Source organism: Pocillopora damicornis, chromosome 13 (genome assembly GCF_964200805.1).
Source record: "Pocillopora damicornis chromosome 13, jaPocDami1.2, whole genome shotgun sequence".
Lineage (NCBI taxonomy): Eukaryota > Metazoa > Cnidaria > Anthozoa > Scleractinia > Pocilloporidae > Pocillopora > Pocillopora damicornis.
Window position 1 is genome coordinate 605,468 of NC_142682.1, and position 24,591 is coordinate 630,058.

General features: G+C 39.8%; 3 protein-coding genes and 1 long non-coding RNA gene across 12 annotated transcripts; 3 read left to right on the top strand and 1 right to left on the bottom strand.

Moving 5' to 3' along the window:
• Positions 1-121: 121 nt before the first annotated feature.
• LOC113681303 (uncharacterized) lies at positions 122-8,881 on the bottom strand. Of its 5 annotated transcripts, none has more exons than XR_016182627.1 (13): positions 8,559-8,881; positions 7,325-7,625; positions 6,833-6,980; positions 5,700-6,005; positions 5,238-5,577; positions 4,334-4,473; positions 3,395-3,760; positions 2,767-3,006; positions 2,422-2,667; positions 1,931-2,062; positions 1,130-1,621; positions 402-840; positions 122-338 (listed from the first exon to the last, which is right to left on the bottom strand). XR_016182627.1 is itself a non-coding variant. In XM_089192739.1 (12 exons), exons 2-12 carry the CDS (start codon positions 7,564-7,566, stop codon positions 571-573), a joined length of 2,922 nt encoding a protein of 973 aa, XP_089048865.1. In that variant the 5' UTR covers positions 7,567-7,625; positions 8,559-8,881; the 3' UTR covers positions 122-570. The 5 variants fall into 5 exon arrangements, 3 of the variants coding, with proteins under 3 accessions (XP_089048865.1, XP_089048867.1, XP_089048866.1); XR_016182628.1 differs by having other exon boundaries at positions 7,325-7,602; positions 8,559-8,660; XM_089192739.1 differs by having other exon boundaries at positions 122-840.
• On the top strand, positions 5,930-7,393 carry LOC149034904 (uncharacterized). The gene is made up of 2 exons (XR_016182634.1): positions 5,930-6,092; positions 6,541-7,393. It is a non-coding gene; the product is annotated as an uncharacterized LOC149034904 (long non-coding RNA).
• Positions 8,882-10,872: 1,991 nt separating the features above from the next.
• LOC113681306 (uncharacterized) lies at positions 10,873-21,147 on the top strand. 2 transcript variants are annotated; one of them, XM_089192744.1, is made up of 12 exons: positions 10,873-11,013; positions 12,806-13,079; positions 13,443-13,590; positions 14,004-14,309; positions 15,559-15,901; positions 16,202-16,341; positions 16,882-17,250; positions 18,092-18,316; positions 18,602-18,847; positions 19,253-19,384; positions 19,488-19,973; positions 20,568-21,147. In XM_089192744.1, exons 2-12 carry the CDS (start codon positions 12,829-12,831, stop codon positions 20,811-20,813), a joined length of 2,892 nt encoding a protein of 963 aa, XP_089048870.1. In that variant the 5' UTR covers positions 10,873-11,013; positions 12,806-12,828; the 3' UTR covers positions 20,814-21,147. The 2 variants fall into 2 exon arrangements, with proteins under 2 accessions (XP_089048870.1, XP_089048871.1); XM_089192745.1 differs by lacking the exon at positions 10,873-11,013 and adding an exon at positions 12,367-12,385.
• A 1,092-nt stretch (positions 21,148-22,239) lies between these two features.
• LOC149034905 (5-hydroxytryptamine receptor 7-like) lies at positions 22,240-24,474 on the top strand. Of its 4 annotated transcripts, none has more exons than XM_089192809.1 (2): positions 22,240-22,547; positions 23,268-24,474. In XM_089192809.1, exon 2 carries the CDS (start codon positions 23,350-23,352, stop codon positions 24,259-24,261), a length of 912 nt encoding a protein of 303 aa, XP_089048935.1. In that variant the 5' UTR covers positions 22,240-22,547; positions 23,268-23,349; the 3' UTR covers positions 24,262-24,474. The 4 variants fall into 4 exon arrangements, with proteins under 4 accessions (XP_089048935.1, XP_089048932.1, XP_089048934.1 ...); XM_089192806.1 differs by having other exon boundaries at positions 22,338-22,547; positions 23,245-24,474; XM_089192808.1 differs by lacking the exon at positions 22,240-22,547 and adding an exon at positions 22,948-23,081 and having other exon boundaries at positions 23,245-24,474.
• Positions 24,475-24,591: the final 117 nt, after the last annotated feature.

The window sequence follows — 24,591 nt, forward strand, 5'->3', positions numbered from 1 at the left end:
TTATAATATTTTTCACTTTTTGTTATCCAACGTGACGGCAAAAAGTCATTTCCATTGTAAACCATGAGTATACTAGCATTCGCGATTAGGATGGAAAAAAATTAAAAATGGCAAAAATAACTTGTCAGCTAATCGACTTTATTGTTATGCAGCAAACCACATCCAACAGTTGGTTAAAACTACTTCTCTAAGTATTCTACATCAACGACCTCGCAATGCTTTTCAAGTCTAATTGAACGTTAGGTTCGCCTCCCATTACACCAATAACTATCGGATTCCATTAACTAAGACATCGTGACAGCGTAATTATCACGTGATTGTCACTCGTTACAGACTAACTTGAAAGACTAAGACATCGTGACAGCGTAACTGTCACGTGATTTTCACTCGCCGTAGACTACTTTGAAAGGAACCTAAATCAACAGTATCGAGGCCTAAACAGTATGCGTGGAGCTAATTTCCAAACTCTGTCAGCTTAATAAGACTAGAACAGAAACATATTCCTTTTATATGCCCTGAACCCAATATCACAATTAGTATTCAGCAGGAATCTCTTATTTTACTACGTTCTTATGCAACTGCAGATTTGTTTAGCACTTCACCGTCAAACCAAATCTTCTTTTGTATCATGACAGTGGTTTTAATTTCCTGCCCTTGAATTCCTACGAATTCTATGTCGTATTTGGTTTCTTCCAAGGGGTCCTTGATCTTCCCAGTTTTAGGGTCAGTGGTTGGGGAGCCGGGAACCATGGGCAACTCAGCATCCACGCCTTGCTTCAGAATCACGGATTTTTCACTATCATCGCCCAAGCCTTCATGGACTTCTGTAAGTCTGACAATCTAGAGGGAAGAAGAAAAAATACAACATCATCTTTCATTAGCATATCGTGTTCCGGTTCACTTTACCGCCTCCATTGATCGAATACAAAACGTATCTTAATATGGAATTGATTAACAACACCTGGATTATTTGATGCTATAGAGGCCAGCCAAGCTTCAAGCCGATTAAAGAAGAAAGTATAATCAAAACAGCACGTTTGACCATCAGTCCATCAGTAAATCCGTATTGACAAGAGCAGAAACCACAAAGCAAGCTGTTGACCTGTAAGATATCTCTCCGATGACTCACCTGCAAGTAATCAGGGTACTTTGTCGGATAATGGAACAGGTAGGCGTCATTCAAGTCACCATACATGACGTAGGTAGCAACATCAGGGTACTGTTCATCGGCTTTGTCGAAGTGGTCATAGCGGGGCACGTCTTTGATCTCCATGTCGGCCGTCATGAACGGTTTATTATTTCCATTGGGGAGGCCAACAAAGAAATTAAACTTCACGGTTTCTCTTTTTTCCCCTGAATCGTTAAACAGCAGGTCATGAAGCACCCTTGGTTCGCTTATGAGATTTTGCATCACCACAGGCTGGTCACCAGCTTTCTGCACAGTGTCATTGAAAGTAACCACGTCGGCTTTTGAGTGGAACTTAAACCTTGCAACTGAGAAGTACTGGTGCTGAGTTTGGCGAAAGCTTCCAAAGCTTCCAACATAACACACGAACACTTCGTTCTGACTATTCACCTTGTCTGTACAAACAAAACTGTGGCAATCTTTCTTGTCCGTAACCTGAAGGAGAGAAGTTACCGTTTAAATAATCAAATAATTATGTGTATCGACATCAATCAAACTGAAGTTTATGTCTCAAAGTTAAAAAATGGGGCGGTGACTATGCAGTGAACACTACAATTCTGTTTACTTCAGTATGTAGATCACACGTATATCACTTCCAAACCTGGTGTGTGGCTTATTCCTCCATAAACTCCCCCCATTTCGACCTCATGGCGAATCTTTTCTTTAATGCTCGCTCTTAACAAAAAAATAAAACAGATCATCTTCCTTTAACAGTTTATTATATTTATAGCATGACACACTTACTGTTCCTATAGCATTGAGGATTGTGTTTCTCATGATGTCAGCAAAGTCGTCCATGAATTCCAACGAAGTGGACCACGGATCCAGACATGTGGTGATAACGTACTTCACTCCTTCTTTGTTGTCCGTGCTCAGCTGTGAAAAAAAGGAAAACAAAAAGATTAATTAAAAAGATTGGCTTTCCTTTATCTGTTTTAAAAAAACTTGTGCCACTCTTTTAATCACTCTGTAGTAACTTGGTCACCGGCGTTTTCCTACGCTTTAGGCAGAATGCTTTGTTTCACTTCGGGTTCTGTGAGCCCTTTAACGTATTTACTTTTTTATGACTACATTTAAATTATTTTGAATTGAACGGTACTCAATCGACGTGCGTGTTACTTTTTTCTTATCTTAAAGCGTATCAACATGGCTTTACTTGGCAGCACCAAAATGATAACAACATGAAAACAACAGCAGAAATCTAGGAAAAAATGCAATGTTTAACATTTTTTCACCCCAAGTCTTTCCTTGAATTTCTTCAGAGCTAAGCTGTACTTGTGATCTTGCATTGTAGAAGACGTCACAATCATAGGGACCCTCTGTTCAGATTGTTCGGTGGAAGCGTGGCTCAGGTCTTTAAAAATTGCACCGACGATATCATTACATTGTTTCACAACTTTATTTCCGCGGACATTCACGGAGAAGCAGGGAATCATGGTATCAGGTCCAATTTCTTTGAGGATGTACATTGTGTATTCATCCTGAAAAAGGAAAAATTAAAATGCTAAACTTACTTAAGATTACTAACTGAGTTTTAGTTACATCCTAAAATGACGCGTACGTAAGGGGCTTGGCATTACCTGAGACAGCTCTTCATTGGATTTCCCCAACACGTTGCGTTTTATGAAAGTTTTGTAATCAACCTTGACATCGCTGTTGGGGGCAATAGGGATTGTTTCGGTTGGAAGTGGCTTGGTTGTTTCACATACGAAATCGTCATGATCCTCTGCCATACAAACCCAGTAGCAGTAAAGGATCTTCGAGGTGAACATGCACTCGGCCAAGATGCGGCCATATCCATTCTTGTGCAGCCCAATCACCTGGATATAACAACACGTAAACAGAATAAATCTGGCTCCATTCTTAGAAATTTCGCGAAAGGGAATTTTGCCATAAAGCAGATGTTGATTCCCTGAAACAAATTTTCTGCTAAGAAAAAATTTTCTTCGCGAATTTCTGTTCATCAATAGGACATTGTGGAGGAAAAAAACGTAATATTTTCAAAGTTTCGTAGTTGTATAGTTATACAGAGGGAAACAACCCGGAGATAATATGTAGGCGAGCTCGACTAAAAAACATGACTTGACCTTTGATTCGTATGCAGAGTTTTCTGTTTGACTGATGTAATACAATTTTTAAGGCGATTGATTTTTTTAGGATGTTCTTTTCTTGCTGTGCCAGAAGGGAGCTCATTTTCCTGCTGCTTACCCTGTTGGCAAGCAGCACTCCAGCGGCAGCTGCACCAGGTTTTGATCCTTCCAGGCCAAGGTCTCCAAAGTTGATATTACCATGATAGTAGACTACATCACTGGTTAAAGAAAGGAAGTTATTGAGATCTTGGTTACGGTAGCAGATTGCCCCAGCTGGGTACGGGCAGAATCCAGATTTGTGAGGATCTACAGTAATGGTGTCACACTGGTTCAGAGCCTTCAGCTGCTCTGTAACGTGGCTATTAAGCTGAAGTTCAGGAACAAAGCCTTCTTTTGCAGCCATTAAAGGATCATAATGTTCACGGAACATGCATGAGAAGTATGCTCCCCAGGCTGCGTCCGCGTGGATACTAAAATTCAGCCCCTGTAAAGAAAAATTGATTTCCTCGTTTAATTTGTGCTCAATTCCGGAATGACGGGAATCGTGAAATGTCCTCACAAAGTCCTTCTTCAACTAAATTTCGAAAGTATTACGGCTTCGTATATATTTAATTCCCTACTACGCCCTGTTATTGGTTAAGAAAAACACATGCAACCCTCTCAATCAATCATATTAAAAAGGATACATCGCTTGATCACACGCCTTTTGCCCCTCTGAGTGCGATTTAAAAGCATTTACTTCGAATTATCTTCGGCTCCTTATAGTATTTAGCTCTATTTTGATTGACTTTCGCGAGCTCTGTGGTTTTCGTTGTACGACACTCAGTCTAAATAGCTTTTGAACAGAGAAACTTTTTCGACTGAGATAATTTATGCAAAAGGTGTACCTTATCTTCAACAAGTTCTATTCATTAATTGCATAGGGTGGTGTGATAGAGGAATTTTGCGACTTGGTCCTTTTAATTAAAAAAAGGAAAGTCTGATAGAAATGAAAGGTCCTTTCGATCAAATCTGTTTTGCAAATGCAATAGAAGTCTGATAAAAAAGGTTGTAATACCTCTTTACTTAGCTTTTTCCTTATTAAGAGGATGCCCACAAGTGGATCAACTGCACTCTCTTCAGTTGTCCCCATGATACTGATGACACTGATGACAGGGATTCTTTTCGACAACTTCTCTCGCAGAATAATTTCCAGCGCTTAATAACAGAAACAAAGAGACAACAATCACACACCAAAGTACATGTAGATTGAGAGGGTTCACATCATAGTGTGTAAAGATTACAAATTAGGAAAGTCAGCCTAGGAAGGGGCGAATTTTGATTTAGAAATTACAGATTTTTTTACATCAGAGCATAATAAGTATATTTTTAACATCTCAAGTTAATTAGCTACATATGATCCTGTCGTTAGGTCTAAAACGGGAAGTAAAAACCAAATAGATCTGATGAGTAGAGGAGGGGGGTATCTGGATCGTCGAACCTTACCCCTAGATCCAATCCTGGTGCATAATCTGTACTACATTTGTAACATTTTTTGACAAAATGTATTTTTGGGAAGTTTCTATCGGTCAGTCTTTTGAATAAGGTTGGAATGCATGTTAAAAAGAAATCTGCCCGGTGAGAAGAAAACTACACGAACCATTCAACCTCTTCTGACTTCTTTCATCCATGGTCGCCAAAACACAAAAAAATGCTGGAAAAAATGGATTTTTTTTATAACTTAACCCTTTCACTCCCAAGATCTAATAAGTAATTCTCCTTACTGTCTGCCATACAATTCTTATGATGTTAGCTCAGAGAATTTGGTATTGGATCAACTAATAATCTCATAATTGATATTCTTCTCTATTCTCATCACCTGCCTGCTTGATATTGTATTGATATTGTAAGGAGAAATTCTGTCTTGGTCACTTGTGGGAGTGAAAGGGTTAAACCGTTTTACGACTCAATGTCCTTATTACCCTCAGAGTTCATGCGAGCGTTCGCATCAACAGGAACTGTCACCAGACACTCTTTTCCAAGACCCGTGATGGTTACCGCTTTGAGGAGGGACACATGATAGGTACTAGCAACCACAACACAAGGTGTTGTAGTTAGCATATGACGATTGCAGAATTCCTGAGCACCGATGGACTCGTAGAGGTAGTCAGCCAAGATTTTCCGAAGCGCTGCCTGATCAATTTTAGCCAGGGTTGCCACCTCAGAGGGCATCTTGATGATTATGTCAGTATCCAGATTGAGGAGTTCCCATTGTGTAGCGTTGATCAAAAGAATTGGAGTATTATTCTGAGGAAGGTGTATCTAGATAATAAAGAGTTCGAAGACAAAAGTATTTCAGTTAGTTTTCAACCGCTGCAAGCCATCCGAAAAATAAAAAGACCACATTTAGCTTCTTGAACGTAACAGGTTAACTCTGTTTCTACCTCGTAATCACGTGCGCCTCTTAACTGTTCTTCCTTTAGCAATGCTTCTTGAAGTCCCAGTGCATAGTACTTAAGATTTCTTGCCACCCATATCGCTTCAATGTTAGCGACAGATCCTCCAGCTACCAAATGCCCTAAGCTGGTATCCCTGTTCAGGCCGACCATTTCACACAGGTCTCCACCAACCTGGACCTCGTACCCAGTAGTTGCCGGTCCACCTTCAGCTGCGCAGTTGTTTTGGTTCCACAAAATGGAGGCCATGTACCCAAGATTTGCGGGAACTGCAGTGTCCCAGTTGACATGTCCCTAAAAGTGAAGTTCATGCATGAATGCTCAGCTCATCAAGTTGTTCTTACTCCCAGTATGAAAGAGTTAAAGCTAAATAGCGAAGAGGTAAAACACGGTAATTTTGTTCGTTTTATCCTGTTTGCCGTTAAGCGTAAAAATGTTGCGGGAGTTTTATTTGCGGATTGGCGATTTAGTGCGTATGGAACAAACTTTTTCGGTCGAGTTCATTAAAATTTCGGTAAAAATTTCGGTAAAATTTCCGCACAGCCCCAGACTACATTATGCATTCAGTTCTTGGATAGAGAAAACAATGACAAAAACAATACATTGCCATTAGGAAAACAGATCTGTTTTATAATAGTACGGGGCTGTGCGGAAATTTTACCAAAATTTCTGTTGAGTTTCCTTTCCAGAATTCCAGCTTGTTGACGTGCGTGTTGTATAAAGAGAAGTCTCAAGGAAAATGATTCATAGATGAATATTTCGAAGTAGCACATATGATGAATTCGGAATTGACACTTCACTCTTTATATGAATTTTTTCATCCGATTAGGGCGGACAATTATTCACGTAAGTGAAATACCCCGGCTTAAACTGCGGAAGTTTGGATATTACTTTGGATTTCGCTGCGGTTCCTTTTTTAACGCCGGATTATTCACTGAAATGCAGTCTGCTTGGAATTCTGCGCATATAGTTGCGTAACAAACACTGCACGACTTGAAATGAAGATCAGGTTATAAACAATGTCTGGATTCCTGGGAAACCACAATAGCAATCGCAACCGCAAACGCGTTCAGAACGCGACTGACTCTCAACCTTTTGCGGGGTCAATCTTTAAAGCCTACCTTGTATCTAGTGCTAAAAAATGGAACAGATCTGTACATGTCCTTCTGAAGATTATCCAATTCCGTTTTCATTTTCTCATAGGATTGTTTGAAAGACTCTGCTTGTCGCAGCTCGTCTGTGACGTACGGTGGATCACAAGGGTAGAAACTAGGGAAATAAAATATCGTTGCATTTCATGTTCCACTTAGGAGCAGACATGTCTGATGCATGTCTGCATTTGACACCTTTCAAAGTTAAGTTCCAAAGCCAACCGAAATTGGGCTGATAAACCTTGGTAACAACAACGGTTTGTTGAATCAGGCAACATACTCCTCGCTCATCAAAATCCTTTTATGAGAACTCTTTGCCCTGGTTTCTTTTGAGTTGCGCGTAATGCAAAGAGTAAGTGTGGTATTAGTGAACAAACTCGGAATAAAAGCTGATAAAGAAAGCCATGCCAAGGTAACAGACGTAAATAAGAGACTACAGTAAAATACAATTTTGTTACGTACCCTTGGCGAAAGTCCATGTGGGCTTTTATGGCGTCCTTCATTAGTTCAATAAACACGTCAGCATTCTCCGCCTTTGGTCCAAGAAACCAAGTCCCAACAGCAGCCCATGGTTTTGCTACATCGTCGCTAACAGCACGTTTGGAAAAAATGCCACGTCTATGGGTGAACATAGGCGCCTTTCCTTTCCGTTTCTGCTCCTCTTTTCCGACCTTGCGCGACGTTTTCTTTCGTGGGTTGAACATGGCTGCTTTAGGCGTAACTGATGACTGCTCCAATGACTTAAAGTAGAACACAGTGAGAGCTAAAATAAAAGGTGTGCATAAATTACAAACAAATATAGAACACAGCGAAATAGAAACACAATTCATGCACTTCGAAAGTCACAAGAAAGAGGAACGAAAAAGAAAGGAAATAAGATGACGAAATCGATGTCGCTATGTTGCTCTCAACATACCTACGCCCTAGAATCAATGTTTAAGAGATGAAATTAAAGGAAGGAAAATAATATTGCAAACTACGTGATGAAACTGGTGGAAATGTAACAAAATGTGGGTGCAAAAATAACGGTCACGCGCGCTGCTTTTGCAGTAGGGAATCAAACAACGCTGCTTTCATTCACTGCACTGAGGTTAACTTGTGGCGCCGTAAGAGACGGTAAACGCATCCAACCATTCGCGAAATTTTAACTTAAAATATATCTTTAGTTTTTTCAAAAGACTTCATTTGGCGTTGCCGTCCTGCGTGAAAATCAAAATCAATGCACGAAAAATCATTTATAACATGTGTTCTCCACACAAAGGAACGAAAGATGCCAATTTTCTATGGTTTAGAGAGCAAAGCTTAACATAACATGCGATATTTGTAAGGGACGAGTCTTACGCAGTAAACTAGAATGCGGTTTTTCACTGCACTGCGATTTAATCGACAAAGGCGCGACCAAGCCTCACCAAACTAAATCCTTGAGGGAGTTGGACATAAAGAAGAAAGGAATTTTTTGAAGACAAGAGCAAGTTTATCCATGGCCACATAACTTTCAATTCTTTCCCTTTGGCTTTATTGTGGTCTGGAAGTTTTTGCTTGAACAGTTTTTGTTCTAGTATGCAGATCGCTTGCAGCTGCACGGCCTATTGTAATTTTAGCAATTCCCGCATCAAATTAAGTTGTCACACTTTCATCTCGCATAGTTTAAGTTTTTCTCTGAATTTTATATTTAGGAAGAATGATTAAAACCTACCTGAAAATTTTCTCCCAGTTCGGTTTGCGCGACGACTTAGCCCAAAGTAACGATTGTATCGTTTGACGCTGGTCTTCTACACGCCTCTGAAACAAAGAAAGTACTTTAATTAGCATATTTTCTCGCCAAATGCTCATCACTTTAAAAACAACTTGTCAAAATAATCCCCCCGGGAGTTTTTTTTTTTTTTTTCAAGTTGAAAAGGTCACGTTATTTTTTTATCCAGACTGCATTATGCTTTTGACTTCGACCATTTTTATTGGCTTGTCTAAGGTTTTTTTTCAAGTAAGTATTACAGTTGTTCACGCTTGGATCCTGAAAGGTATATGAAGCTGTTCTGCCTACTAACCAGCATTGCACACTTAACTAGGGCGGCACGCACGCATGCTCCTTCCAGCTCGTTCACACCTCAGCACACTTGCTGATAGCATTTAATTACACTCACGCCTGTTTTTGATTTATTCAGTTCACTTTTGAGGCGTAAATATTTTTGAGCTAAAATGATTGTTCTGATGTAACTCCATTAGAAATCTCTAAGAGGTTGTATCAAACGCGGTTTTAGGATTGCACGATTCATTCCAAGTAATTTCCCGAAACGTGCAAATATGTGGCATCTAAAACCACCTCCCGGGCTACCACGTACAGGCTGCGTGTGTTTACACAGCTGGGTGTTACCAAATTATGGATCAACAGACCGTGAACCTCCAGAACCAGCGGAGCCTGTGGAACTTGTAGAACCTGTGAAACCTGCGAAACCTGTGAAACCTGTAGCACCTGGGAACCTGGGAACCCGTGGAACCTGTGGAACCTGTGGAAGCATTCATTTTTTTGTGAAAAAAAAAACGCAATTGATTGCTTTAATGACATTTCTTACGCTTGTACCAGTACTATGAATGTCGCCACAATTGAAGTTGGACATCAAGGACAGTTAAAACATATTTCTCTTTTAAAGTGTTCTTCTTTATACCCGAAAACGAACTTTCAGACAGTATTGAGGTCTTTTTAGATTTTCTTTTATCGGATTACTATTATTTTACAAAGAAACATGGGTTCCACAGGTTCCGCGGGTTCCACAGGTTCCGGAGGTTCGGCTTTTGTTGATCTACAGTCAAGTAACACCCGACACTGTCCCATAGGCCCTAAAAAAATATGTATGGATTAAATGTCATTATTTTATTTTAAATGTAGCTCAAAGTATAAATTTGCTCTGTTTTTGGGGTCTAAGAGGGTTTGGAAAGAAAAAAAATAGAACAAAGTGAATGATGAGTAAGAAAATATTAGTCCATTATTCTTAAATTTCGTCAGGAAATGCCCTTGCATCGGTCAATTTTGACAGTTTGCAAGACATTGTGAAGGTCTTCACACATAATTCCTCCAAGAAACAGCAACAACTGCTGGGTTGTAAATACAGACAGACCGCAACGTTCCCTTTACGAATGCTCCTCACGCTCGATGTACAACCATTCTTTCCGCGTTCAGTGGTACAATACGTACAGAAATCAGACATAGTTTGATGCTATACTGGTTTGCAGATTTAATGAATGTAACCGAAGAAGTTACAATTCATAGACCCAACGTTTCGACACTCCTGTCTAGTGCCCTCATCAGGGGCGATCTAAACGCTGCAACAAGAGGTCCTTTTTTTCGAACTTTAATATATTTTATTTGCGAGAAAAGTATGGTCAAACTGTTGTTACAAGGCTCAACCGGCTCGCGAACATCAGAGTCCGCATTTTTTGAACTTTAACGTACAGAAATGTTTTCTCCCAAATAACACAGCATTTATGTAAGAATTAGACCGGTATAAACAATACCGACAAAGGGTTCTTTCTTAGCATTTGCAGCCATTGAAAAAATTTCAGTCGTTCTGTCAACTCGTTTCATCTGTGACAATTAATCAAAGCGACAAGTACTTATACTTTGCATTCCGCTGTTGCGGCTCATTTACGATGCGTAGTTTTATCTGAATAGATGGTCCATGGTTATGTAAATCGGACAAGAGACACGAAAGATACGTTTCCACAGCTTCGCTAAAGGGGATTTGATATGCATCCTCAGGGAACACGATTTGTTCAAATTGACGCCTAGACAATGATTAGTAGAGGTGAGATTAAGGAAAGTCGGCACAAACAGCTGTACTGCAATTTATTCCAGGAGCTCCCGATTCGCGCAAAAACTCTTTTGTCTTCCAGTTCGAATAATGCTACTGAATAAATTGACGGGAAGATTCTTTTGAAGGCAGCGCATGGTTAGGTCCAAAATATGTGCGAAGCGAAAACTTTTAAGTTCTGTGGTGTCTCTGACTACTCAGTCTCGTCTGCTTGTCTGACCACTGGCTTACTTAAGAACAGGGCGCAGTCCCTGGAGAGGTTAGCCACGCCTACAACTTATTATGCTCATTAAAGCAGCGCTCATCGTGTGCAGAACAGCTTTGCAAGGCTCCGATATATTCCAGGTAAGGAATACGTGCTCTTATGGTCTTTGAAGAATTATCTAAGCTATAGAATTCAGAATAACACTATTGAGGCCTTTGTGAAGTTCTAAACGTTGGCACTAGACGGCGCTGACGAAAACGCGAGTTAATTCTGAGAAATTTACATTTGTTGATGTACGAAATATTTAATTTGTTATGGCTTAGTTCAGTCCTTTAAAGTGTATAGTCTGCGGTAAATTATTTGAGCCCAGTAGCTGGTCATGCAGTAAGCTAAAAGTTTTAGGGCCTAGGGTTTTCTAACAATACTTTGCATCTTGAATTCTCATCCTCAAACTTTTTAATGCAACTTATCCTCGTGGACTTTCAGAGCACCCTGTCGCTGTTAAAAATCCAGCTACAATGTCTGAATGGTACATAAGACTATAAATAATGTATCTTTGCGGGAATTTTTATTCTGTGATTCACTTTCAGTGTGTGCAGATTCGATAGTTTTTTATTTGAAGGGATTATGGCTTAGTTGTACCAACGCGACCCGCCGACTACAATTATCCAACCGGGCGCGTTTTCATGTACAAATTGCAAACACTTTAGGCTATGAATCGAAATCACACATTATATTTTAGCAATGCATGTATATTGAATTCAAATGCCTGTGTGGAAATCAGCTGCCAACGCTAGATCTAGAGCTTTCATTAAACTCAAAACTCGTATATACTGTTCGGTGGTAATCTGATAATCAACTAATACATCTATTTTTGGCAATAAGACGGCATTGTTCTTGCTTAGGGAACCTAATACAGGCTGCTAATTAATTTTTTTAACGACTGCAAGACAGAATCATCATTTTTTAGCCGTGAGGTTACAAATAGGCCCATTTTGGCGATAACTCTTGCTCGCGTCTTAGGAAATCACTCGTCAGTCTATTAAGACGACAGATCAGGTGATGTCAATAGAAAATGAGTGTATCTCGAGATATATATATAGTAGGTAAAATTTTCGCACAGCTTCATACTATTGCAAAAGAAATCTGTTTTCCCAGTGGAAATATATTGTTTTTGTCATTGTTTTGTCATTTCGGACTATGAAGTTTAAAAAATCGTTTTTTTGTTTATCTGATCTAATAATACTTGTTTGCACATGAATGTAAAATAAATTGATTCTAGAACGTGCATGAAAATCTTAGATGCACGCTTTCCTAATTGTTCGTTTTTATGGTTCACTTCAAATTTACGAAAGGAGCTGTGAAGTAGGGAGATATCGGTGAAAAAAAAAGGGACTTGGAGGTTATTTTTCTGAGCAAAACCACATTGAAAGAGGAAACGTGATCTAAGAGCCTGGATTTAAAATAAGTGGACGTCTGGCTTAGTAATCTCGGATAAAAGTCCGTGGCCAAGTAAGTACGCAGCCACCCCTCCCTCCCCAACCCATCAACAGTTATTTGTTAACAACTTAGGGTTGTTGTTAGGTTAGGGGAGGGGTAGGTGTACAGTTAGATACTGACATTAACCCTTTAACTCTCATGATATCATTAGTAATTCTCCTTACTGTCTGCCAAATGATTCTCATTATGTTAGTTTGGAGAATTGGGTATCGGATCAATTTGTAATCCCATAATGGATTTATTTCTTATTCTCATCACTTGTCTGCATGATATTGTATAGATATAGTAAGGAGAAATTCTGTCTTGGTCACTCACGGGAGTTAAAGGGTTAATCTGTTGCCTCAGTTTTTATTCACAACTGTGAGTATCCACCTAGAAAAATGAATTCTATCCGCTAATCCAACCCTAATATACGACTATCCTGTTGTTAAGATTTCATAGGAAACACTGAAACCATGTTTCGGCCACGCCAGAAAAGAACTGCTCAAAAAGCCGTTGGCTCCGGAGGAAAGAAGCCTCGACTGTCCAAGGCCCCTATGTACACTCCGCGGCGAGAAGTTCTGTACCGTGGAGGTAATAAAAAAGGCAAACATGACCATTGGGCAGCCCTGGGAGCCTGGTTCCTAGGGCCCAAAGCGGAAAATGGAGATGTGTTTAGAGACCTTTTGACGGGAGCTGTCGACCATCATATCGCATTTCGTCACAAGTGAGTTCTTCAAAAGAAAGAGAAATTAAAATAGGGTTCCATTATTCTCTCTTGAAAGCCATTACTTCTCGTTTATCATCCCTTCCTACGGAATTTTTGCCACCTGCAGAGAAAACGCTTTAACAGGCAATTTGAGTGACAGCATGAAACATTCTATGCATGTACGAGGTTTGTTGTTACCTCAAGGGCAATATACACATAAATTCCATTAAGCACGAAATAGGGTCTGTTCTTGACTGCATTTGTTCAAGAAGCAGACAATTCTTTAACCATGAAAGTGAACAAATACCTTATTCAATTGCTTAGTCGTTCAAGTTCAGTCATAGCTGCAAAAGTGACCAAGTTTGCATTTTGATACTCAAGCTATTTCCCCTGTGATCCACCGTATGTGACGGATGAGCTCCGAGAGGCTGCATCTTTTAAGAATTCCATGGAACATTTGAAGACAGAAGTGGACAACTTGCAGAAAGACCTAGAGAAATCTGTGCCATTTTTTAGCTCTAGATACAAGGTATTTTTTCCTCCATGTAATTGTTCGCCTCATCCTGATTGTGTTTGAGAATATCCTTCTTGCTTACGTTCTCATAAACACCAGCCTCTCAGTTTCGTAACTTGGCGGCCAAGTATCATTCGATTGGCATTCTCAGGTGCATGCCACCCTTTCTTCAATCATAAATAAAATGTTGATATGTAGGTACAGTTAGACGACAAATTGGTCATGGCATGTACCCAAGGTTCCGCTTGTTATCAGCAAGACACTATCTTACTTAATTACCCTGTTATACTCTCCCACCGATGCAGCACCACAGTTCCTTCAGAAACCTACCCCCCCCCTCCCCCCCATTCTATGGGTTTGGTTAACCAAATGAACAAAGTACTATACAACACTTTATAAATCAGCTTATATATTTCTCCTGTCTCCAGGGACACGTTCTTTGGGAGACAGCCATGCCAGCTAACCTTGGCTATATGACTGCCATGTTGTTTAACCAGAACAACTGCGCAGCAGAGGCATCGACTGTTACCACAAAGTTCGAGGTGGAAGTTGGGAAGGATTTGTGTATCATGATGGGATATGATGGCGATAAAGCCATGGGTCACCTCACTGCTGGTGGGTCTGTGGCCAACATTGAAGCAATTTGGGCTGGAAGAAATGTCAAATACTTTCCATTAGGATTGCAGGAGGCTTTGCTGAAGGAAGAAAAACTTGCTGCTGCTAGAAGTTATAAGGTGAATATACTTAAGGGAAAAGACTTTAATAACTTTCAAAACGAAATTGGCGTCAGCTACTGAGTTTTTTAGCGCTGTCATTCAGCTTTTGTAAGGTGGACTCGTTCAAAACGTAATTCTCATTTATATCAACGGATAAGATTTTCATAGGAACATTAAATCCTTTCCTCAGGTAGATCTACTGATTACTTTTTCGGAATCGAAGTGGTTAATATATCTAATGATTTCAATTATTTTTATCATTATCATAGTCACTACCATCATTACTTTTGTTAAGAAGACTGCTCGGAAGATAGCCATGCTTGATAGCTTGATGGCTTGATGTTCTCAAGTTTCAAACGACCCGATCTAAAATTCTGTGCCGACAAAAGCCAATTCCATGCTGGAAAACTTTTGGCCCGCTTTAAAGGATATGTTTAACAGTTTTCTACTGAAAAAAAAGGAAAAAAATTTCCAGCTGATAATGATAATCTTTATTTATCTTTATTTAAGCACGAAACAATTCATCAGCAATTACATTAACTAAAACTATTTAAAAATTAAAACATTAACTAATAACTAAAAGCTGTTTTCCGTGAATGCCGTGCGTTATAGAGTGGCATTGATCTTGCGTTTAAACAACCCCAGAGACTCTGTGTTCCTTATATCACATGGAAGACTATTCCATAATGTGGCTCCACTATAGCTAAAGCTTTTTCGATAATAGTTAGTGCGAGGTAGAGGAACATTGAGTTTATTTTCAGAGTCCCTGAGGTCATAAGCAGAGTTACGCCATCTAAACTTAGAATTAAGATATTCAGGAGCTAGCCCGTGCAGACATTTGAAAACCATGGTAACTCTATGAATTTCCTGCTGGCTTGTCAGATTTTTCCAACTTAAAAATTCAAGTAGCTTAGTTGCATCGGCATCATAGCTGGAAAATGTCAAAACACGGGCTGCTCTAATCTGTAATTTCTGCAGCTTATCTCGTAGCGTTATCCCACAGCTACCCCAGACAATGTCACAGTAATCAAAGTGAGGTTTTACTAAAGCTTGGTAAAGCAGATGTAAGGTCGATGCTGGGATCAGATGCCTGACTCGCTTTAGGCACCCGATACCAGAGGCAATCTTTTTTGTTAATTTTTCGATGTGAATATGCCAATCGAGCCTATCGTCTATAATCACACCAAGCGATTTTGTAGAAGTAACCTGGCTCACCTGAGTGCTGTTCACCTGAGAGCTATATCTTTCATGCTTAATTCCTGATTAGATAACCTTTCCTCAAAGAGGAGGAGAAAAAGGAGAACTTCAGAGTGCTTCCCAATGGGAACTCCTCAATCTTGACGTCGACACCATTCTAAGAATGCCAAAAGACGTGCAAGATTTAACTGGTCTCCAGCATCAAGAGTTCATGGGCGTCATGGGCCAGTATCTCTATGAATCTGTTGGAGCGCAAGAGTTTGCTCGCCGCCACATGTTGACACAGAGTCCTTGTGTGATTGTACCAAGCACAGCACACATATCCCTTACCAAAGCAGTTACAATTCTAGGACTGGGACGAGAGAGCCTCGTCACTGTGGCAGTTGACGAAGATGCTCGGATGGAACCAAAGGGTTTGTTCATTATGATGCTCGATATAACTTTGAGGTTTGAGTGTAAGAGAACGACAAAGTAGACAAGGTAAAGAAAAAATGAGCACGAAAACTTACTTGGCTTAACTTTCACTGTTTGCGCTAAAAAAGTCTAAAGCCGTGCTTATTAATATTTGATCCAAAACCCTTTCTGGAAGAGGAAGGAAGGTAGGCCGATAGACCCAATCCGGCTACTTTGAACTGTTTCACTGACGTCCACGACTTAAAATTTACTTATAGCATTCGAATGAATCTCACCTTGCACGTGCTGTCTTTTTTCAGATCTGGAAAGAATTTTGCAGGAAAAACTAAAAAACGAGATTCCGGTGATTACAGTTGTTTCTGTTATGGGTACAACAGAAGAGAGCGCGGTGGATCCACTCACAGCGATTTTGGAACTTCGAGAAAAGTTTAGAGCTAAGGTACATCTAACTGAACAGAATGAACCTTTTCTGTAGTAGAACCCCGCTAACTCAAATTCGAACTCCCAGGGGAAACAAAAAAGAGTTCGATTTGCCTGAATAAGTAGTAAATAACTGGAAACGGGGTTTCTGTGCAAGTAACCTTGGTTCTACTGTAGTTCTGCCCATATTTTGAGCCTGAAACTGGAGCCTTTCTCAAATTTAAACATGATTGAACGACGTTTTTTAAATTCGGAATTACGTAAGTGCAGTTGTGGAGCAGGTTGGCTTGGGATAATGCTGTCGTCAGGCCAAGGACTCCAGAGGAGCGGATGATGTTTGTTCTTACTTAAACGTACTTCAAATGACTAACTTACGAATTTCTTCGCACTTAAAACCGCTCTTAGGTCAGGTTGCAATTATGTTTTTTCTCCAGCCTCGCGTATCCCTACTTCTTCTTAAAATCTACGACGAAAGGTTAAACCTCAATGTTATCTCACATTACAATCACGATGCTGGGGCGCCAAGCTATTTCATTCACTCTTCTTTATCGTCATACAGGGCCTTTGCTTCAGCTTGCACGCGGACGGGGCTTGGGGAGGATACTTCTGTAGCATGTTACGAGATCCTAAGAGTAATCTTGTAGCCGCTGGTAGCGAGGGATTTGTTCCCAAGTTGTGGCTGAGTCCATATGTTAAAGAGCAGTTGTCAGCCATGGACCAGTGCGATACCATCACTATTGACCCACACAAATCTGGCTTCTGTCCTTACCCCGCTGGAGCATTATGCTACAGAGACAAGTTGATGAACACCTTTCTTCAGATCACCACCACTGTTGTGTATTATCATGGAGACATGACACTTGGAGACATCGGCATCGAAGGATCCAAACCAGGAGCTGCTGCCGCTGGGGTCATGTTGGCAAACAGGGTGAGAGTTCACTCGTCGTTTATCACGTCGGAGGGGGGGAAGGGGAAGATGATTTTTTTTTATGGGGAAGGATCATATGGCTTTCAGGGAGAACGGTGAGGGGATCAGGATCAACACAGAGGGAGGAACTAGAGAAAATTCACGGCATGAGATGGGGGGGGGGGGGTGATTATAAGGATGTTACAGGGGATAAGGTAAATTTTGTTGTTACATAAACACGAAACAAAACCTCTTCTCCCCCCCCCCCCACCAGCCCAAAGTAAGGAATAATGATAACTAGTCCATAGATACAAACCTGCCCTTCCTCTAGCTTTCCAAATAAAAAATTCCTCAATTCTTAAAAAAAAAAAAAAAAAAAAAGATGGACACTGTCGGGGATATTCCGGCATGGATCTGAACTACAATTGAGGTTTTTCACTGCAATAAGTATATGTACTATATTAATTTGACCCGTAGTTCTGTACCAAATGTGATGAATAGATCCTCTCTAACAAATTACGGTTTAAGCGAATGCATTCTAGAAAAAAAATTTAGACTTCGAACTAATTCTATAGAGTCGGATTAGGAAACCGTGCCTTCCTGATTGTGAGTTGGCACCTCAACCAACTAAGCTACGAAGTCACTTGTTGGGAGAAAGAAAATTTTTGCTTTCAGATTATTTGTCTTAGTTCCACGCTGGTCATAAATGATCCCAAAATAATCCTCATTTAATTGAGTGACAAGAATATTTTTCATTCAAACTTTAAAATCATATAATGTTCCAAGATTTTTAAGCAATTTGAAGACGCAGAAGTTGTGTTGTTGGTATGTAATTGTTTGCTTCGTATGTGATCATATGTAGGTCATCGGTCTCGACAAGAATGGCTACGGTCGTATCCTAGCTGAATGTATGTTTACTGCCAAGATCATGTACTGCCTGTGGGTAACACTAGCTCAGGACGATGACACCTTTGTCTTGGAAACGACGAAATCGCTTCCAAAAAAATACAAAAAGATGTCAGAAAAGCAGCAAAAGGAGTTTATCAGAGAGAGGATTCTGGGGAAAAGCGACGAAGAACTCGTTAAGGTATTTTTTTTAATGATCCACCTACAGAGTCACGTATTTTTCTGATTAGGAATTTACTGAATCGGGCCGGAAGAATGAGTTCACCTGACATTACCTCTGCCACGTCGGAAGAGAATATCAGTCAAGTGAGGGTTTTAACTTTTTTTGAATGAAAATTATTTCAGGAGGCGTGGAGTACTTTGTGAAGTTCAATTAATTGCTCAAAGATTGTCTGTATCGTATCTTGATATCTAACAAGAAAAAAATTCTGGCTATAAAATAACCTGCTGCCTCTTTAACTTACAGGATGAAGAAGCTATGGAGTATCTCCTGGAGGTTGGTCCTGACACCATGATACCGTGTTTTTCTGTCAACTTGAAAGGAAACAGAAGTGTTGAAAAGTGCAATGAGATCAACTTGGCGCTATTCCAGGACCTGTGTCACACATCTACCGAGCAGACCGCGCGTCGAGTTCCAATGATTGTGACAGCATCAAGTTTGGTTCCCCATAAACACAGTGCTGCTGTTCCGAATTTCAAGAAAAGATTAGGGGTAGGAATCATGGGGCTATATATATGGGGGTTAAGATACATAATGACAAATGTCTTTAAGGGCCGATGATAATCCAGGGTTATTACCATCGCTTTTCTGTGCTTTAGCGCATACAACTGCAGCCGTGTGATTCTCTGTTACAGCACTTGTCGATGGAGTAGAGGAATATAAGATATCAAACGGAGCCAATAACAACTCTGAGTAAAAATCGAACTTAATGAAGTGTGGAAGAACACGATTAACCAAGACGCGATAGGTATAATTGTGATTGGTCCAGAGAATGGCGCGAATTTTCTTGACCAATCGCGGCGTGAAGTCAAGATGAATGCAACTTGGATTTCAGATTGCTTTTAATCTTTTCTTCGTTCACGGCAATATATCTTTATCATTTCTTTTGAAATTTAGTTGGAACACGACAATGACACACCTGTCAAATACATCATCACAACCTGCATGGATCCATGGGCCACGTCCACAGAATTCTTAGACGACATGGGTGACATTTTGAGGAATGCAATCCTTAACGCAATTGGAACGGTGAGGAAGTATCATATCTTGTTTCTTGGGTGGGAGCGGGAATGGAAACGCTTTTTGTCAGTTAAGTTAGCTCTTGTCCTTATCTTTAATACCTCTTTTTCAGTGCACCGATGCCAAAGTTCTCCACAACTTTGTCACCACAGGAGTTGTCAATCAGGAGAACGAAGTGATCGCATCTTACATCGGAGACTTCAACAATGTTTCCAAGCAGTATGACAACGTGGTGAAACTGAAGTTCCTCCACGACAAAGACGCCGAAAAGTATATTTCCATGCAAGAAAAACTGCTTAAGGCCAGCAGTGAGCCTCAGCCAATCGTGTTTAGAAGCAAAAGACAAAGGTTTCACGAAATCTTCTTTGAAGAGTCCGAGTACGCTGGTGAAAAGGAAAAGTTCGATTGCTTCGTTGGTATGCCTTCTGATCATGACAAGAATCCATTCATGTCTGTAAAGATGAAGATCATTGATGTTCCACGTTACGAGCACTTTGACAAGGGCGATTACCAGGATCACGGTAACTACTTCATGTATGGCGACAAGAAGAGTGTGTTCCTGTTTCACATTCCGACCAAAAGTCCAGATTTCTTTCAGGTAAATGACTTTTTTGGTTTAGCTAACTAAAGAAAGTCTCATATACAGACGATTTCTTCTCAGAGATTAAAATTTACATGGTAACCGTTACAAGAAAGTGTTTTATCAACATTTCTGACAACCACCGTCATCAACTTCACGTAAGAAAAGGAGCTCAGCTAAATTTAATTGATTAGGGGGGTATGGTTTCAAATTTCCCCACCTCAACGTGGAGTGGCTTTCGCGCGGGCTCATATATTCACGCGGGGGAGACAAACCGGAAAATTACAGAGTGTCTAACATCGGAAAAGGTTTAGGATTCTTGTTTTTTTACCACTTGAATCACTACCTTACAGGGGAGAGGGGTAAGACGCTCACCCCTGGCCTCCCTGGTTACGACCCTGCACAAGAGTTTTTGTTCACTAAAGGAGTCCGCATACAGCCAAATGCCATTTTCCTACTCCTTGAACAGCATGTTATTTATTCCACATTTTTCTCTGCCAAGTGACGTTTTTCCATTTATGCCTCTGGTTTAAGATGATCCTCGTGATAGTGCACCGTCTTGCCCCAGGACACAATATTTTAAAGATAATTCTCTCCGTTCAATCTTAAAAGGTGGTTCAGCTTGATGGCGTCCCTGATCATGTTGGCACGGAGAAGGTGGTGGACTTGTTGCTCAGATATGGAACCGAGGTGGAGATTCCGAGCATCTCTGGTTCACCAAAGATCGAGAATGGAGAGGTTCAAGACCCCTTAACCAAGAACAAGTTCGACATCTCCTTCGTGGGAATCGATGGTGCAGAGGTCACGTCCAAAGTGAAAATAGCAAGGAAAATCTGGTTTTCTGGAACTACCGTGTAATGGTTAGACGTTAAATGGGACTTCGTATGGTTCACAGACTGTGAAATTTCCTCAAATTTTATCTTTGTAGACACGAAAGTCCTTTTGTAAAAGTTCACTTTTCTTTGTGAGGCATCCCTGCTGATGTGTAAATTCAGTTTTGCAAAAGTCTCCGATCTACCACTCACTGACCAAACTGGGTGGCGGTAAGGTAATACTTAAACGTTCGGTATAAGTATTCCCTGCCACCATAATGTAAGAGTTCACTTTTCCTTTAGCATCTACTTAAATCCAACACTGTTATATTGCTTGTTCTTTCCTTGATGTCAGGTCGGAAAATAAAATCTGTGCAGAACTACATGGTCTTTTTAGCTGCGGTGGTAATGTTTCGATGTAAACCGAAGTACGTTTTCGACCACAGTTTATCATTTTTAATTCTAAGAGAAAAAAGAAGGGAAAAATTAAAAAATACACCCTTTGTGAATTCTGAACGTGAATCCTGATTAAATATCAATTCTACGTATTCAAAGGATTTTTGATAAACGCATTAATCGAAATATCGTTAAACGCAATTAGAATCGTTTCTCACGTTATCCTAGTGCTGAAAATAATTTGCCAAAGAAACGAGCTTGACTGCGAGTGCTTAGAGAGATCCTTCTTTCAGTGCTTAGCTATTTGGAAAACATACCTTTGAACGGATGGAAAAGTTTCTTGTTGTGTATATTCGCTCATGTTTCGCCAGAGAACTTTCGGTTTAATTTATACCGATGGAAAATTTGTTAAACCTAAACACTTGATTGACATAACCATGGTAGATAATCAATTTTTGTGCCTCAAACTACATTTCACAACCCGCTGAATGTATAAACAGTTTTCATAATGAAAGGAAGTCGTGAACTGATATTTTCCTCATTAAAAATTTTCTCAATGTCTAGAATGCACCCGGTGGTCGTGTTTTAAATTTACGAACTTTAGTCGTGAAGCAATTCTGAACAACTTTTGTTATTTGTGGAACATTTGGCGGATATCTTAAATATTAATGTGCTTTAAGTTAAATGTTAATTTCAGCGATTATAAATGCAAGACAGCCCCCAAATTCTAACAACCACTTTTAAGTGTTTAATTAGACTGGAGATAACCTTTGTGCAAAAGGCATTAATTACTGGCCAAAAAATCGGTTCAAGTTTTCTTCATACTTTCAACAAAAGCAAAACATTAAATTTCTAAACGAAAAAATTGGACAAATTTAATACAACGGAACTTCAATATAATACCTCTAAAAGTCAGAAGTCAATTAATTAATAGGAAAGATCCAAATTTGTTTTGATAAAGATGAATATACATTTTCAATATGGCACAAAAATTATTAAGCGGAAACAGATCAGTTTTCGACCTAATGACTTCGCAGTCACTAGGTAAATATCAGTGGGTATTTTGCCTTCTAAGTGTTTTTGCTCCGTCAAATCAGTTTTCACAATGTCTTGTTATTCAGGTTAGAATCCAAAGAGGCTTTGGAGAGAGTTGAAAGGGGAATCTGATTATTACGTTGATAGTCTTGCCCTTGACTTTTTTCAATGGTAAATTTTGAGTTGCCGTATTTATTCAGCTAAGACTGAAAGTTTTAATTTAACGACCTCCTTTACAAGGATTCTGATAACATTTGAAATAGCGGTTTTGTATTAACCAGTAACATGGAGAAATCTTTCCCAGGAACAGTGTCCAAGAACAATTCCATCCGGCAGTAATTTGCCAGATGTAAGTAATATTCCATCTTTAATAAGACTCCGCTGAACGTGACAATTATTGCACCGAGAACCTTCAAAGCATTGTCTTTTTATTTGTGTTGAAGGATGTTAGATAATTTTCACATTTTCTAGAACGATTTCTTAGAATATCAATGTAGGTTGAACAAAATTCGGGTATTTAGAATTTAACTCAGATTAAAACCCTTGGTATTAAAATTTCATTCTAACCACTTTGAATTCGTGTAAACTCCATCTTCAGCAAAAAAGCCAATATTATCATCACCAAATACATTACAGCTACGCCTGTGTCATTAAACCAGCAGACAGCTAGGAATATGATTTCTTACTTGCGTCATCAGTAACTCGATGACAATTTCGTTGAAAGGTGGCAGAAGTGCATGATTCAAACTGCAGTTAAGCCCTTTTTCGCAGGGAGTTTTAGCATGAACTCCTCAATTTTTTAGACTTGCTTTCCCTATCCTGCTGGATCAGAAATTTAGGCATATCAACAAAACAATCTAAGCTATCGAAACGATTGGATCAGGTAAGATACGATTTACAGCGTTCGTGAATATCCTTTTCCAACTCCGTTCAAACTACGACTCGTATATATATTATAAGAACCATTTCTTTTATTTCGTTATCGAGCTTAAAAATTCACCATCTTTCCCATGAAGCAGTTGACTATATTTGTTGTTTTATTTCAGTTTTCTTGCTTCCTTATTGATAGAAGACTTGTGCACCACACCTCAACTGTCCATCTAACAGACCAACAGCTAAAATTTTCCCTCTAAGGCGACAATCTTAAAGAGATGGGTTGTGAACCACCAACATATCTTTCTTACTTCTCTATGATTGCATCACTGTGCCTCTCGTGCATTACCATCGCGGGGAACCTTTTGGTCTTGTTAGCAGTTCATCAAGACCCTTACAAAGAACTGCGCAAACCTTTCACTGTCTTAATCGCTAACCTGGCACTGGCAGATTTGACCGCGGGCGCAATAACAGAACCGATGGCGGTGTACTTCACATATCAGGAAGTGCAAGGAAGTGTAGTAAATGATCTGGCCGTGTATATTACGCATTTGAGCTATTTCATGTCATGCACAACTTCAGTATTAACCCTTAGTGTTCTTGCAATTGATAGATATCTAGCCATATCGTATTCTTTGTGGTATAAATGTCATGTCACTTTGTCTTGCACCATAAAAATCTGCATGGCTTTGTGGATCATGTCTGTGCTATTATCACTGCCATACATCAAGACAGGTTATATCAATTTTGCGTTTGTTTTCGCCAACACAGCAGTGCTTAGTACAGCATGTGTTCTAGTTTTCGCTTATTACCGAATATTTAAATCTCTCAGGATTCGCACGATTCAAGTGGGAGTCTTACACGAGGGTAGAAGTCAACGGTGCGAAAGGCAGAAGTCACTGCTTTTAGAAAGCAAATTAACCAAGCTATACTTGATGATGTTGGGGATATTTTTGTTGTGTTTTGTCCCTTCTTGTTTGTTCATCTATGTTTTGTATTGTTGTTCTCTGTGTGATTGTTATGTCATTCACTGGTTAAGAGACATATGTTTCCTGCTCGTTTTAAGCAACAGCTCCCTAAATCCAATCTTGTACAGCTTACAACTGAAATCTTTTCGTAGAATTTATAAAGGTATGTGCAAATGTGGGAAGAAAAACCGTGTGAGGGCAGTTATGGGACAAGGGACCTAACATTCAAGCCTTTTGTTAGAAGATCTTAACGGGTCTAAGTTTGGTGAATCGTTTTAGGACGAATCAACGCACCATACGAGTGGCATATTCAATATTACTTTAGCGACTTCTTAGCCTTGTTTATTTTTTCATGTTATGACGAATAAACAGAAAATCTCCGCGTCGAGAACCGATAACTCAGCAAATGAAAAACTCAATAAACGTGACTTAACATTACGTAGCCTCAGACTTTTGAGCTCTGACACATTTTAAGGTTGTTTTCGCTTAATACTTCTGTCCAAAGAGCTACTACCTCACCCGGAACGAACTGGGAATCCCATAAATCATTCA